Source organism: Ambystoma mexicanum, chromosome 12 (genome assembly GCF_040938575.1).
Source record: "Ambystoma mexicanum isolate Mex_15411 chromosome 12, UKY_AmexF1_1, whole genome shotgun sequence".
Taxonomy (NCBI): domain Eukaryota; kingdom Metazoa; phylum Chordata; class Amphibia; order Caudata; family Ambystomatidae; genus Ambystoma; species Ambystoma mexicanum.
In genome coordinates, this window is record NC_090936.1 from 1111011002 (window position 1) to 1111027637 (window position 16636).

At 46.5% G+C, this 16636-nt stretch overlaps 1 protein-coding gene across 1 annotated transcript in view; it reads left to right on the forward strand.

Moving 5' to 3' along the window:
* ITIH2 (inter-alpha-trypsin inhibitor heavy chain 2) overlaps positions 1-16636 on the forward strand; it is a 149254-nt gene that overhangs the window by 9938 nt on the left and 122680 nt on the right. The window contains exon 2 of the mRNA XM_069629675.1: positions 11266-11331. Within this exon, the coding sequence (XP_069485776.1) occupies positions 11266-11331 (66 nt within the window). The remainder of the gene's footprint in view (positions 1-11265; positions 11332-16636) is intronic.

Genomic DNA, 16636 nt, shown 5'->3' on the forward strand with positions numbered 1-16636 from the left:
GGCACCAGAATCAGCAAAATGGTTGCAAAAGTCCTATGCGTGCCAAAACCTATGAAAATTGCGTTTTGAAACCGGAAAAGATGGCTGCCCGATCTACTTTGCCTGTGTCAGTAGTGGAAGGAGACCACACTGCTGAAACCTGTCACTGGGCGCTCACCGTGTGAACATGGAAACTGCATGAAAGGCAGTGCTTCATTGCAAGGAAACCCAGAAGTGCTCTGAAATCCTTTTTTCCTTGGCTGCTGAAAATACAAAATCATGGTTCCAAACATCAGAAAATATCCAACGTCCTTGCTGGGTGTTACCCGTCACTTCATTTAAGGGAGCAACATGAGCACACAATGTCAGGAAAAGCAGAATCTATCATCAGAATATCCACATTAAAAAGTGTGCTTGCCTGTGAAAATCTGTCAAAATATGGGTGCAGTACCTCCGGCCGCCTGTATGACAGCTGTCCTTTAATTGCATTAGAAGCTTAAACTTGTGCAGTTAAAATCAAATGGTTGGAATTAAGTGACCTGCTATCAAAAGTAATATAGGTTGCAACTATTTAATCTCTATGTTTTAAAGACTGGAAGTAGAGGTCTGTTTGCCTGTTTTAAAATTGTAAGTTTATTTTCATCAAAGAAAAATGTAACAAAATTAGTTTTAAAGTAACCTGATGCAAGCCGGGGGGGCGTGGCTTGGCAGCCATGGAATAGGCTGGGAACCCTGTGAGCTCCGTGATCTGACTACTTGATCCGACCAAGAAACGCATATTTTTTTGATCAGCAGCAGCCCAAAACGTATGTACAGGCATGGGAAGGAACAGAGCAGAGCATAAGGAGGCTGGCTGCACGTTTATAGCGGAGGAATAGTCGGATTGATACTTTGTATCGAGAGGCCGGACGCGAAAGGGACATCAACATGGCCGCGGCCGAGAACAAAGAGAATCCGAGGGGCGCACCACTGTGTGGAAGAGCTGTCTCCGTTCAACAACAACAGAGGCGGATCGCTAGCGCAACGAAATAATTATTACATTGCCCAGTCCGGGTGGCTGCAGTGAAAGAGGGTCCCCGGCCAACACAGCCGAGGACCTTGATGAACAGAGGAGGCACATCGATCGCGAGTGCCTGTGTGAACTATTAAGGCGGTGAGCGGCACCCCAACGACTGGGTAAGGCAGGGTCTTCCGGTTAGTGCGCACATGGCAGAAGCGATGGATCGCTTCCATCGAGTGCGATCTCGGGGACAAAGAGGTGGCTGGGTCCCGCAGGACAAAGGGCCGCCTCCGTGGCACATAATCAGCGAAACCCAGGGGGCGGGTCGGGAGCACCCGGGGCTGGAGCAGCATGATGCGGACGTTGTAGCAGGGCCCCTGAAGATCAGCACATAGAGCGTGAGGCAAGAGTTCCATTGCTACTGAAGACCCCGGGTGAAGGGGCTGACCCACGACTCATAGTCACGGCGCTATGTCTAACAAACCCCCAAGACTGAAGGGTAAGCAGCCCACATTAGACGAATACACTAAGACGCCGCCCTGGCCCGGAAGGAGCCAGGAGCAAAGACGGAGCCCAAGTTGGGAGCAGTGACACCATGGGCACGAACCAGGAGGTCCTTGATGCAATCTCCGATCTGAAGGTGGCTTGGGAGACCAAGCTTGAACTGGCTGTGACAGAACTGAAAACAGCGCTGGAGCTCCAGGTTGGGGCGGTGCAAGAGGACGTGAATCTACTACGGCAAGACGTTAGGTCTCTGGCGGAGCGCACGGAGAACCTCGAGAAGGAGATGGGCCCGAACACGGCGGACTGTGCTTCCCACCGGTTGGAGCTTCACACCCTGGTACAGCGAGTTGTGGGCAATTTAGAGAACAGAGCGGAGGAGGCGGAAGGACGAGCCCGGAGGAATAATATCCGTATTGTTGGACTGCCGGAAAGAGCAGAAGGCCATAACCCCACGGAGTTCATTGAAACAATGTTGTTACAGGGAATCACTGGAGGAGTGCTGTCTCAGGGGTTTGCGGTGGAAAGGGCACATAGGGCCCTAACGAGGAAACCACCGCCAGGAAGCCCACCTAGGCCGGTGATCGCCAAGATACTTAACTACAGGGATCGAGAAAGGATCCTGGAACACTTCCGCAAAGGTGGGACAATACAAAGAGGGTCGGCAAACATAACGGCTTACCCGGATTATACCCTGATGGTGCAGCGGAGCAGAATGAACTTTGGGGCAGTCAAGAGAAGATTGCGAGAAGCGAGACATAAGTACATGTTGCTTTACCCGGCTAAGCTAAAGGTTTTCCACAAGCACAGAACTTTGTTTTTTGAAACTCCGGAAGAAGCTATGGGATGGCTCGACACGCAGGGTTGCCCCCAGGAGTCGGAGGTTCGGACGGGAGAAGGAGGTGGAGCAGATAAGTGATGAGCGAGAGGGGCACCGGGGGGTGTCAGAATTTAAGACTATGGGACTTGATTATAGTCACTGAAGTAGCTTGCTAAATGGTGTGACCAAGCTGGGGGAAACACATGATCCGCAAATATTGCGATCATAACTTTGCTAAGGAATCTTGCAGGACCAACCTATACATCCCCCATTTAGATTTTAGTTAGGTCGCCGATAGTGCGGTGACACCCTGCTGGGGTCTTGCCCGGGGTTCCAGGGTAGGCCCAAACGCGGGGGAGCCTGAGATCCAGGGATGGAGCTGGGCAACTGTTGGGGTTGGGGTAAGGTGGGGAGGGAGGAGGGGAGGGGTTGTGTGCTGTGGTTTGTTATAGTTGGGGACGAGTTATGGGGTGAGCCTACACCCCAGAGAACACGAGACGAACCATGGGAGACCTTAAGATAGTCACTTGGAACGTCAGGGGGCTAAATAGTTATCTGAAGCGGAACAAGGTAATGATGTACCTGCGCAGACAGAAAGTGGATATAGCCCTGTTTCAAGAAACTCATTTAACGCAAGATAAACTGGAAGTGATACGGAAAAAGTGGAGAGGAACAGTAGTAGGGGCAACATATTCTGCCTATGCAAGAGGGGTAATCACATGGGTGGCCCCACATGTTCCATTCCAGTTGTTGAGCTCGCTGGTAGAGGCGGATGGTAGGATGGTGATCATGAAAGGGATGGTGGAAAATAGAGAGACCTGCATTGTAAATACTTACACCCCAAACCAGGATATGGCTGCGTGTTTTAGGACCCTGTATAGCAAACTCAGTGGAAGTGTGGGGGGAGCTATATTGTGGGGGGGGGGAGATTTAAATTGTGTACTGAACCCCAACATAGACAGATCAGACACTAAAATAGTTAGACCCACCCCGGCCGCAAAGGCACTGCATGCACTATTGGCGGATTTTGGGCTGACAGATGTATGGAGAATACGTCATCCGCAGGATAGACAATATTCACACTATGCAGCCCCACAGGGCCTATATACAAGACTGGACTATGTGTTTGAATTACTGACCGAAATACCGCAGGCGGAATATAAAGCTAGAGTCCTCTCAGACCACTCGCCACTGATGCTAGTGTGGCAATACCGACCCCTGAGGGGGAGGATACCCACATGGCGATTGCGTGCAGAAGCGCTTAAAGATAGCGTATTCAGGGAGGATACGCGAGAGGAAATAATAAGCTATTTCGAGATAAATACTGGCAGTGTTAAGACAGCGGGCACACTCTGGGAAGCCTTTAAAGTAGTAGTGAGGGGAATTGCCATAGCCAAGTCTAAAGGGCTGCAGAATGGGTTTCTGACCGAATTGCAGGACTCTGAAAAGGAACTGGAAAGGGTATTGGAACGGGACAGTAACATTAAGGCAGATACAGAAATGGCACTGGGCCTGCAGCAGAAATGTGCAGGATATTGGGAGAGATTATGTAATCTTAACTATAAAAAGTACATAGAAAGACAACATGCTGGAGGCGACAAACCAGGAAGACTCCTTGCGTGGCTCTACAAAAATGAGACCCCTAGGCCCCCAATCAGAACAATAGTGAAAGACAATGGCGACATAGTGGATACGCAAGAGGGGGTTAATCAAGAATTTGCAGAATATTATAAACGCTTGTATGGGGATGAGACAGGGAGCAACAGGGGGGAAATAGGAGACATATTGGAAGATATTGGACTACCCCAAATTAGTGTAGAGGAGAGGGAGGAGCTAGATGCCCCGATCACCCTAGAGGAGCTAGAAGAAGTGGTGAGGCAGCTGCCCACGTGTAAAATCCGGGAACCGACGGACTCCCAAGCGAATTTTATAAGGCATATAAAGTAGAGATACTCCCCCCACTGCTGGAGATGCTTAATGAAGCATATGAAGTTGGGAGACTACCGGAATCATTGCGTGAAGCGGTTATCATACCACTCCCCAAGCCCAATAGGCCTGGTAGTGACTGCGGATCCTATAGGCCCCTATCAATGTTGAACCAAGATAGTAAGATTCTAACAGCGGTTCTAGCAAACAGACTAAAGAAGGTCATCAATAAATTAATACCCTGATCAGACAGGATATGTCCCAAATAGAAATATCTCAAATAATTTGAGGTGACTCCATCGAGTGGTTGAACATACTGGAGGAGATACAAGCAAAATGGCGATAGTATCACTGGATGCGATCAAGGCATTTGACTCGGTCAAGTGGCCCTGGTTGAAGGCGGCCCTAGCCAATTACGGTATGGGGCCAGGATATCTTCACTGGGTAGAACTCCTATATAGTGTGCCACTAGCGAGAGTGAAGACAGGAACTGTGATCTCTGAAAGGTGGCAACTTGGTCGAGGAACCAGACAGGGATGCCCCTGGTCCCCCATGTTGTATATCCTGGCTTTGGAGCCTCTGGCGATTTATTTAAGGCAGCAATATGATGCAATAGGCATTGTCGTCGGGGAAACATCACATTTAATTTCACTATACGCAGATAATATGTTATTGTATTTGCGCTACCCAGAGGAGAATCTTCAGTATATGTTGGAAGTGATGAAGAGGTTTGCAGAACTTTCTGGTATAGCTGTGAACCCCAGTAAATCCTGTGTGTTCCCGCTGGGTAGATATAGAGGGCTCTCGGTGGAGAATTTGCCAGTTCTACAGATACCGTAGGAGGTAACAACCTTAAGATATCTTGGGGTAGACATATACCATACAGTAGAAGCTGAACACAGGCATAATACAGAAAGAACGGTTAAGAAACTGGAAAACAGCATGAAGTTCTGGGCGAAACTCCCCTTGGCAATGATGGGGCAAGGGGCGATGCTCAAGATGGTGGCATTGCCCAGACTGTTGCATTGCTTCGCGAACATCCCATACTCCATACCCCGGAAATTCTTTACTAGGTTGGACAGCATATGCAGGGAATTCCTATGGCACGAGATGAGGAACAGGGTAGCCCTGTGGAAACTCCAAAATCTGGATGAGAAAGGGGGCATTAAATTACCAAACTGGGAAGTATATTATGTAGCGAGTCAATTGCAACATGTAGCCAATTGCCTCGCTGCGGAGCCTACCTTAGAGCATAGGCTGCATCAAGGAGATTGCGCCCCATATTTTCTGAGAGAAATGATATGGTTACCCAAGTGGGAGTTGAGAGGTGTCCGGGGATGTTGGGTCTTGAGTGGGGGATGTGGTAGAGGGCATGCCGGTTGATGGACAAACCGGCCCTGTGCTCCTCGCAAATCCCATTGGTTACAGTGATAGGAACAGAAAAGCAACTAAGGTTAATGATTAGGAAGTACTGGGAACCGGTGGGAATAGCAACGTTGGGGGACGTGTGGCAAGAAGGGAAAATATTGGAATTTGAGGAGCTGGTGGAATAAACGGGGTTGAGTGCTGGGCAATATATTACGTATCATGGGATGGTGCAACGAATTAAAGATACCTGGTCCGAGGTGGAACTAGCAGAGGAACTGGACACCACACTAGATATGATATATGATATAGCAGAAGGGGGGCATGAAACGTCTAGAGTGTACGAGATGATGATGACTCAAGTGGGTAAGGAAGTGGTGCAACTTAGACTGGACTGGGAGGAAGAGGTAGGGGACCTGATGAGTGACGGGATGTGGGAAAGGGCTCAAGGGTATCATAAAAAAAGTATCGAGAAATGCTAGGCTGCAAACGGATACAGTTGTATATAACTCACAGAGCATACCTGACGCCACTAAAGATAGCCAAATTTAAGAACGCCGGAAGCCAAGTGTGTCCCAAATATAATGAGGAAAATGCAGGAATGATACATATGTTCTGGGCATGCCCACTGATAGCGAAATATTGGAGAGACATAGCACAGAAAATGGAAGACAAGGGAATCTGTATGAAGGTGGATACTGTGTGGGCTTGTTTGTTGGGAGGGTTCCCCAGATCGCGGAAGCTTAAACATGTAAGCAAATTGAAAGATCTGGCGTATGTTCTGGCGAAGAGAAGGATTGTGAAGGGATGGAAAGCATGTCATAAGCCCAAAGTGGAGACGTGGTGGAGGGACTTGCAGAAGTGGGCAGAGGCAGAAACAGTGGCATGGCAGGAAGCATGTAAAGGGGACATAGAGGGCGAAGGTGGAGCCCTAGCGGGTTGGAGACAACTAATAGCAGAACTGTTTGGGCCTTCGTATGATGGACCAAGTGATGATGACTCAATAAGCGTGGCAGAAGAGGACTCCCCACCACAAGAGGTGGAGACTAGCAATGGGAGAAAGTAGGCTCGGGAGGGGGGAAGGACGGCAAATACAGTGGGCGCAAATGTAACAATGTATGTGTATTTGTGAGCAAGGTATGTATCCACTGTAAGTTTAGTTTGGTTTGTTATTTGTTGTTTGAATAAAATTAATAAAATTGTTTTAAAAAAAATAAAAAAACCTGATGCAAGCCCAAAACACTACAAAGCAAATTCCCCAGCTTGCCCCAACAAAAGACACCTCTCCTGCTTCCCACCAAAAGCCAGGAAATCACATTCAGGTGTTGATGAAGAGGGGAGGAGATTTGGGCTGCTGCTCCTGGGAGAGACAAAGGACTTCCTTGGCTGAAAGGATATGCAGATTGCAAGTGTAAACAGTAGCCCTGGGGAGAGGAAGAAGGCGGGGGTTGCTCTTGAGCCATCAGAAACCTTGGAGGCAGGAAGAGACATTTTTGTTGATTCTTAAAGCACTTTCTAATCCTTATAGTTTTTCCGCAATCGCGCTTACAGCGCGCAGAAAAGTTTGCTGTGAATTTTTAATTTGGCTCAAATCTATAATGTGTGAAATAGCTGTTCAGTGCACCCAACCTCAAAATTAAGTTTTTTACTTGCTAATTACTCTATAATCATTGCTAGCGTTTGTCCGATACCATACAAAGCAGCTCCCACTAGTATTGAAACAATTTCAGGTAATTAAATCCATTTTCAGTGTTTTTACCATTCATGCAAAGCCAACTTTAAAACCATTTTTGACAAGTTTGCAATCATTCCTGTTTCTCTCTCTGTGTTTGCTGGGGGAAATTGGGATTGATACTATTTTGTTGAAGTCTGTATTCCTGAAAGCTGTTTTCTCTCCTTCCATCTCTTTATATTGTATATTGGGGGGGATTGAGTAGTGTGCAGGGAGAAAGAGTAATCACATTGCATTTTGATTGAACCCACACAAAAGTATTATCTCTGTGTTGCATTATTTCTCCTATCATTACTCCTTGAGATTAAAGAGATTGTTAGTGTGACATCACCCCATTGGTGATCATTGTATAACCATTAACCTAGTGTCATATATATATTGTGAAATCCATAAAATAATATTTTTAACTTTGGAAACCAGCCTGCTTCCTGGTTCAGTGTGACCGGGGGATATTCAAAGAGAGGGGCGTGATATGAGTGGTACATCGTTCAGAAATAAAAGAAGTTACAGACATAAATAAATAAGTAAGGGTTTCAGCTTTGCATCACACGCTAGGCATTGACTTAGGCGGATTGCCGGGTTGAAATCACTTACACAGATACCTATACATTTAAGTATGCACCCTTTCTTCAACCAGGCACACCTAGGCAGCCACCCATACATTTAAGTGTGCACTCTTTCACCATACACTCCACATGCACACCCAGTAACACATGCATTCAATTTTACACCTTTTCATCATGCACTCACACAGACAGCCACCTATACATTTAAGTGTGCATCCTTTCACCATACACTCACACACTCACATGTCATTGGGTTGAGAGGAGCCCTATTACTTCAAAAAGAAATGGGTTTCTTTCTGAAGTCACTCCGAGTTCATAAAGACATTATTTCCGTTAAGGACCGAACCATAATGGAAATAATTTCTTTATGAAGGCAGAGTGACTTCAAAAAGAAATTATTTCTTTTTAAAGTCATAGAGCTCCCCCGACCCCATGACGTGGAGGCCTCCAGCCTAGAGGCTTCTATGTCATGGAGCGGGGGGAGACCTCGGACTACAAAAATAAATTGTTTCTTTTTGTAGTCACTCTGCCTTCATGAATACATTATTTCTATTACGTTATACGTTGTAACAGAAATATTGTATTTATGAAGGCAGAGTGACTACAAAAAACCTTTTTTTTAAATGTTATTTTTTTAAATCCAAGGCGGCCCCCCCTTCCAGGACATGTGGTGGCGGGGCCCCGCGCACCACGGGGGTTGATGGGGCCTCTGTTACGCCAGTACTCTCTGGCTCTGAAATCCCTCCACTGGCTCCCCGTAGTGGCAAGGATCAAGTTCAAGTCCCTCTGCATAGTTCACAAGGCTTTCTGGGGCCATGGCCCGCACTACAATGCTCTCTTCCTAAATACTCACCTTCTAGAGTCCTCCGCTTGACCTCTTCAAACTCTCTGCGCTGAGCTGCTTTCACAAACAGAGTTTTGGGGATACATTTTTATCCTCTGCAGGTGCCTCCCTCTGAAACAGCCTCCCAGCCTCTCTACGTCTTTAGCCGGACCTCCTCAAATTCTGGAAACTCCTCAAGACCTTCCTCTTCTTTTCCTCTTTATCTCTCCCTCTCCCCTGCTAACCTCCTTTCTCTTCTCTCCCCTTGGTTCTCCTCCCCACCTCTGCTCATTTTCGCTGACTGATCGCCTGGTGGACCCCCAGAGCCTCACGGTCCCAGCTGCCCTGCCAGTCCTGCACTTGCCTCCGGGCCTCTGCACTCTGCTTGGCACTTCTGCACTCAGAATACATTCCATGAGAGGGGCAACCTCTCTGCACTTAAGCCAGGCCCCTGCTGGACTGGGCGCACTTGTTCCCCTCCCCCTCCCTCTCCCTCCCTCTGCCTCCCACTTCCTGACCTTAAATGCACTAGGCCTAGCAAGATCATTTGTCCTGTCCTCCCTTTGTCTTCCCTCCCTAACTTGGATGCGCCTGAAACATTTGTGCATAGGCGCATTAGAGATGACCAATCGCCAATCAATCTGAATATCGCCAGGCCTAGTACGGTAGTTTATTGTTCTGTTTGTCCTTCTCCCTCTCCCCCTTTCTCTCCCTACTCTTTGTCACACACTTGCACTATCTGACAAGTTGTTAGGCCTAGTACGGCAGCTTATTGATTATATGCTCTTTCCTTCTCCCCACCCCCCACACCCTTCTCTCCTTCCCTCCTGTCATCCACTTGCACTAGTAGCAATGCCTCTGACCTAGTATGCTAGTTATTTTTTGTTAGATAATTCGGAAACTTCAAGACCTTAGAATGATGACTGTAGTCCCTTGTGCTCTTCCCGCCTTGATGCGCTTTGAAGCACTTCACTTGTGTATAAGCGCTTTACAAATAAACAATTAAATTACAATTACAATAGCTTTAGAGACCGAGCGAAGGGTCATTATCACTTGGGATAATGACCCTTTCTCAACATGTGGCCCTCGTCGACTGCACTATCACCCCTTATCAGACAAACACTGTGTAGTGTCTTGCGAAAGAAAATGTTCTTGAAAGTGCATAAGTGCCAGTTGCCACTTTTGCTTCAGGGGTTGCTTTTAACACATTTGCTGACTGGCAGCAGGCATTGTTGGAATGCAACTGCAATATGTTATTTCGGTTGATTAGTGAATTATGTTGTTTTCCTACTGAAGGTGAGTAGTGATGTCACAACTAGACTGTAATAAGCGAAGTGTACACGTGGTTCTATACAGCTTTTGCAAACCCACCATGTGTTGCTATTCAGCTGCATCAAATAATAAAATGGATGACGAGAACAGGTCCAAGACCTTTGCATTGAGCAATGGAGCATGTTGCCACCAACCCATTCAGTATATGTACAAGAATATTTCTGTTGGTTAACCTAATGCTGCTGAACCAAACCTTGTGCATGTTTGTGATCCAGCTGAGATGAAGCTGCACCATATATATCCTCTGTTGTGATCAGTGAGGATCCATTTTCTCGTCCCATATGCCATCAAACATATGACATCAAATGCCACAGCTACGGAACGTGGAAATAAGCAATAGCCGATGACCTTATACTATGGCTGACCATGATGCTTTGCAGGTTCGTCCACCTCCACGCCCCGAGAGCATGGATCCTGACGGGCTTTCAGGATATCCCTCATTAATACTCATCAGGAAAAACATTGATACATTTAGAATCATTGTATGCAAATGTATCTCATGAATATTAATGAGGGGTATCCTGAAAACCCAACATGGATCCGGTCCTCGATGCCTGGATTTCGACAACCCTGCTTTAGAAGGATCCTGTCTGTATCTTGATATATGTTAAGGAATTATATTTTCTGGGTATATTTCTACGAATATGCAGTTGGTTAACATTAAAGAATTCTATCGGCTCAAAAGGAGCGGTGGCATGGAATATATATGGTATATGGAATTGTTGGGGTAAGGGGATGCAAGGGGCAAAAACAGGAGTATGGGTGACCCCTTCTCTGTGGAGACAAGTGCGGGAAAAAAGTAAAATATGGGGAACATAATACAACATCCTTTCACCGCCAAGCATTTCAAAGCCTGCAATTTAAACGTGTACAAAATAACGTTAAAATTCATCAAATTCTTTTGGGGGGTTGGGAAAGGGCAGGTAATTGGTTGGGGGTCGGGTATAGTTAAAAATAGGTGCAGGAGCGGGGCCTGGGGGTGGGGAACCCCCCCCAAAAAAAGAAATTCAATGAACTTTTTCGCTATTTCATACACGTTTAAATTGCAGACTTTGAAATGCCTGATGATGAAAGGACATAGAACCGGGGAACTTGCAGCCGGGAAACTGTATGCTAGAAAATCAGATGATGTGTGAGTGACATGGGCATGTTTTAAGGTTCAGAAATTGTGCAAAGTGCTGAACTCTAAAGAATGTAATGGTGAACCTCTCTTCTCTTTAGGACCACAAAGACATTCTTCTGGAAGGCATCGAGTTCAGCGAGTTGCACAGAAATGGAAGATATAAGGTACCATACAGCGCCCTTCTTTACATTAAAATGCATGGACTTTCTGATGTGCCTATGCAGAGTTAGCATTTATTTATTTATTTGTTTGAATTTGTTTGTCTATCGCTGGCCCTGCCCAGGGGCCCCCGGAGCGCCTAACATGGTACACAGATTGAAAAGGTGGGAGTTGAAAAAAATAAGTTAGAAAGTGTTTTCAGACAAGGATAAAGAGATTAGTGATGAATGGCAAGTGAAAACAGTGGATATATGCACCTTTCATAGAATTAAAAATAAATGAGGGACTTCTTTCTCCTTTCACCTTTGTTGCCATATAATACCTTCTCTGATTCTTTGAATGTGTGAACTTCTTGGAGCAGATTTTTTGGGATTAAAATTGTTTGCACTAAAAAGAAGAAAAGCAACGAGTCTTTCAAGCACCACTTGTGCCAGTAATTGCCTATCAATAAATAAAACAATGAAATGCCTTTTCTACAGTCAAAAACAGTAAATAGAAATGCTAGTATTTAAGATCTTCATGTTGCGCTTTGTAAGAGACTTGGGTCCGATGTTGTTGTAGTTGCTTCCTTGTGATGGAGCAGTTGTCACTGTAAGCAACACTTTCGTTAAGCGTCGGCCATTTGGTTTGCTCACCTACAAGTGTCTTTAAAATGCAATTGAGATGATACTATGCAAAAAAAAGGCTCTACGGACTGCTGAGATTTGCAGCAGCAATGGTGACGGCGTCTCTTCACATTTCCCCTTCCCCAGGACTTCTGTAACCCCCAGTGCAGCAGAAACCCTGCAAGAATGGCGTTGTTGTACGGTACCTCTGTAGGGACATTGCAAATGGGTACATGTGTGCCATAGTGGGTTTGGTGGGGAGAGGGTGCAGTAGGGATATGTGTGTGTAATGCCCTTCGGTTGGCTCTAAGATCGGAACCGTCTTACTGGGCTTTCCGTAAGCATCTTAAAACGCTACTATTCTCCCAGGAGACCTTGATGAGTTTCATCTCTTAAAGAACTGGTCACTTTGATACTCAATTTGCTTAAGGCTTTGCACCAAACTCTTTCTGGCTGACGTAACCCCTGTAACTAGCGCCTTGATGCCTCCGGGTTTAGTGCGCTGTATAAATGAACAAATAAATAAATAATATGAATGGGGACGAGAGAAGAGGTTGCTGCATGTGCAGGGTTTTCTGGTGAGGGTGGTTGTTGCAGAGGTGTTTGTGTGAGAGGGGGATGGGGATGGGTGCTGCAGAGGTGCTTGTGTGAGTGTTGCAGAGGTGTTTGTGTGAGTGGGGGTGGGTGCTGCAGAGGTGCTTGTGTGAGTGGGGGATGGGTGCTGCAGAGGTGTTTGTGTGAATGGGGATGGGTGCTGCAGAGGTGTTTGTATGAGTGGGGGATGGGGATGTAGAGGTGTTTGTGTGAGTGGGGAATGGGTATGTTCATTAATTGTTTGTTGGGGTGAGCCTGAAGGGTGCTGGTAAAGGGAATGGGTTTTGCAAAGGGTGTGTATGCTAGCAAGGGGAGCAGGCTCTATAGAGGATTGTGGAGGGTCTGGGGGAATTTAATAGGATGGATGTGCCAGGTTGTTTCCCCAGGTACCACATGTCTGTGTTTCCAGTAGCCCGGCACCACACAAATATAATGGGTGCTCTGCCTGTTAACAGATAAACAGAAGAGGTGATGGTTAGAATTAATCTTAAACCTCTGACAATATCTCTGGGCATCTCTTCAGACCACTGTTCTATGCTTGCCGAGCCATTACAGAACAGTGAAAGACCATATGCAAATCAGGCTTGGTCCCTCCCCAAAAGGGGCCGTCCTGCCACACTTGCTAAGTCACATCCCTTCTGCACCAAACCACAAGCATCCCCAAGCAGGCTGTAGAACGATGATCTGGAGGGCCGCCAAGATCGATTCCTAAGGTCGAGAATAATTTGAAACATTCTAGCCATCATCTCTTTTGTTTTACATATGTCACCCCATGTGGGACAGGTATGTCCAGGCGTTGCTCTCGCGCTTGATGGGCTTAGAGACCAAAGCTACACCTCACTGATGAGGCCCAGTGAGGCCAAAATAGGCCTGTGGTTGCTTGTGGTCTCGTGCACAGATATCTATAAAGGAAGGGGTCTTTAATTGTTGCTAGAGGTGCCAACAAGTGTTTTCGAGCCCACATACATGTAAAGATCACCGCCAACGGGAGAAATATCCAACGGAGGCACCAGGTCTCGCAAGATCACTAATCAGTGTAAACCTATGTGGAACACCCTCTGGCAACAAGCCCTATCAATCAAGTTATCTAGAAACATTTGCCTTGATAAAGACCCGTGTGGGGTCGAACCACGTGTCAGAACCTCAGGCAACAATAAAGACCCAATGGTGAAAATCTAGAGCAAGAGTGCTCTTTATTTATTTATTGTGAGACAGTATTGCCCAATAACTAAGAGATTTGCCTAAATCTTATACGCAGCGCCGATATGGCAAGATTCCCACAACAATTCCCTGAAATCTTTCATTGTTTGGTGTTGCATTCTCAATGTATTGACCAATGTACAATAATGGTCTGTGCGTAAAAGGGAGGTGTAAAAGCAAGACCGATTTAATTCTCCAGACTATGTACAAGTGGTGGAAGAGGGGCACGGAGCAGACATGTGATCTCTGCCATGCATTGCTCCTCTCTCTCATCAACGTCATTTCACACCTGCATAATATTTTCATGCAGCATGAAACGACTCGATTCCTATGGAATCTGCCTTGGTTTAGCCCAATTAAATTTCATAGGGATCATTAGTAAACTCTGTCTGCAAAGTGTACTTTGCAGGCAGCGGCCCCTTTTTCACAGAACGGACTGGAAAATTAAATTGTAAAAGTGAGTTTTTCCTTTTCCCCTCCACCTTGTGAATATTTAAAATTGAATTCAGGGGTCCCACAGTGCGTAGGTGCTAACGTTGGTGGTCCCCTGCATGCAATTGCATATCAATTTAAAAATTGGGTGCTAGTGTTCTTGAAAAGAGCATGTGCTTTATGATATGATATGATATTTTATTTATATCGCGCTCGTTCACATGTGTTTCACATGTGTTGCACGACGAGGCAAGGGAGGGGAACAAGGGAGTACAAAAAACAACGATTTTACTAGGCCCAGTGACATTGAGAACGCTCAAGTGCATGGGTGAGGAGAAAGGGGAAAGTGCTTGAGGGGGGATGAAGTGGAAAGTGCTGAGCAAAGGAATTCAGATAAATAAATAGTGAAAAGCTAAGAACTGTGAAGTGCCGACAGCAAATGGCAAGTGCTAGGTATAAGGCAGCAGTGCAGGTGCCTTCAGGGGTGTAAACAAAGCATTAGACTGTCCGTCAAGAAGAGAGTCAACAATCATGTTCAAATCCCCTCCAACAATGATGGTCTGACTATCCAGTAGCATCCATTCTGTAGCATGTTTCCAAAACGTTTGCCTCATCTGCCACAGGGGCGTGAATATCCATTAGATCGACAGCTGGTTTTTCAATCTTCTATATCTGACTTTGCTGTCTACATGTGGATTTAGCTAAATGAATAGCATATGGCGCAAAATCAACCTCAAGAGCAGCAGAGCGTTTTACAACAGGAGGGTGCCAGTATTGGGTTTGGCATTTCATACAGTCGCAACAGCGCCACCCCATTTCTCTTAGCGTTGCCCAGGGAAGCAACTCCATCTCGTTAGGGTCTAGATCCCCAACACGGGGGTCCTGCGGGAAACACACATTGTTCAACCTGCACAGATCATAAGCAATTTTTCGTACTTTTTATTTGAAGCCTGAGAACATGAAAAGTAAAGGACGCAACCTTTAGCTTTGTATCTCCTACCATACAGTGTGATAACAAGTTACACCTGAATAATTCCTAAATTGCGCATATTGATAGATGCCCGACATCCACCATTGGTCACTTTAAGGACCCCATTCATGTTTTACAACAATATCAAGTGGCAGCAGCCCAGAGCACAAACAGGCATAGCCGGCACGTGGGAGAATGATTTTATATGTTAAAAATGGGGCAGAGCTTCAGTGATGAGCCGCCATCTTGTTTCATGTGCTGCAGTGGACCGCCCAAGTATGGCTATTGCGATGGATTATGCATCCGTCTCCAGAATTGCAGTGCCTAATTAACAAACCGCAATTAGCCCAGGGGCAACGCGCTTGCGATGCGGAGCAACACAGGTTCGAGCCCCAGGTCCGCGCTTAGAAACCTCTGGGTATTAAGCGCATTATAAATAACCAATTACAATTACCAATAACAATTAGTACAAAAAAGGGTATCCAGATTAGCTGAGAGAAAAAAGTCCTGATTACTTCAGTGATGAAATCCCTAAAACGGCTTCTCATAGAACCCAGAATATGCTTTAAAATGTTCTGCTCTACCCACAAAATCTTCTAGAATAAGGAACCCGATAGCTTATCCGAATCCCCACCCCATGACCAGCCAATGAGGGCTTTGAGATCTCTACAGCCAAGGATCGCAAACTCTCCAGACTCAGAAATCAAAGATTGGCCCAAGACTGCTGGCATCACAAGGCCCGTCAAGGCAAAGCAAGGTGCCCACCCACCGCTCCTTGATGGTCTGTGCTTCTGTATGCGTGGCCAGAAATTGATAATTTGTGCAGGGGGCACTATTCTGTTAAGGAGGGCCGCAATCCTTATACTCACATCCAATGCATGATGGGAGTTGTAGTTTTCTTTCTATGTAGAGGCGAGCTGGCAAATCACATGGTGCATTTAGAAGGCAGCCCCCATGCCAGGGCCCGTATTCCATGAAACATGCCAAAGTACTAGTATGTGCGTGTGTTACTCCAAAATGTAAGAGCTGGGCACAAAGGGGCACCCCTCACCGCGTTGGAGAAAGAAAAGCGCATTGTTCCCCCTCCATCCTTGAGGTGTCCTCACACACTGAGAAAGTAGCACATGAACCCATAGCAAATGAGATACAGTTTTCAAGTCTTTGGGCCTCATTATAAGGGTGGCGCTCCAGTAATGAAGGGGGCCGGTACGGGACCGGCCGCCTTCATTACAGGAGCGCCGATTAGGAGCTTCCCTTTGCGGGACCCGGATCAGACGCCTGGTAAAACCAGGCGTCTTTTCCGGGTCCCGCGAGGGGAAGAGGGAGGTAATAATGGGCCAGATGTAATCTGCCCGTTATTACCTCCCTCCCCATTCCCATTGAGCCCTATGGGGGCTCAAATGGGAATTGGGAATGGTTCCTGCAAGGAGGAATTAACGGGTCCTCCTATGTCGGAATGACCCGGTTATTCCTCATTGCAGGAACCCGGTAATGGAACCCGGTTTGGAG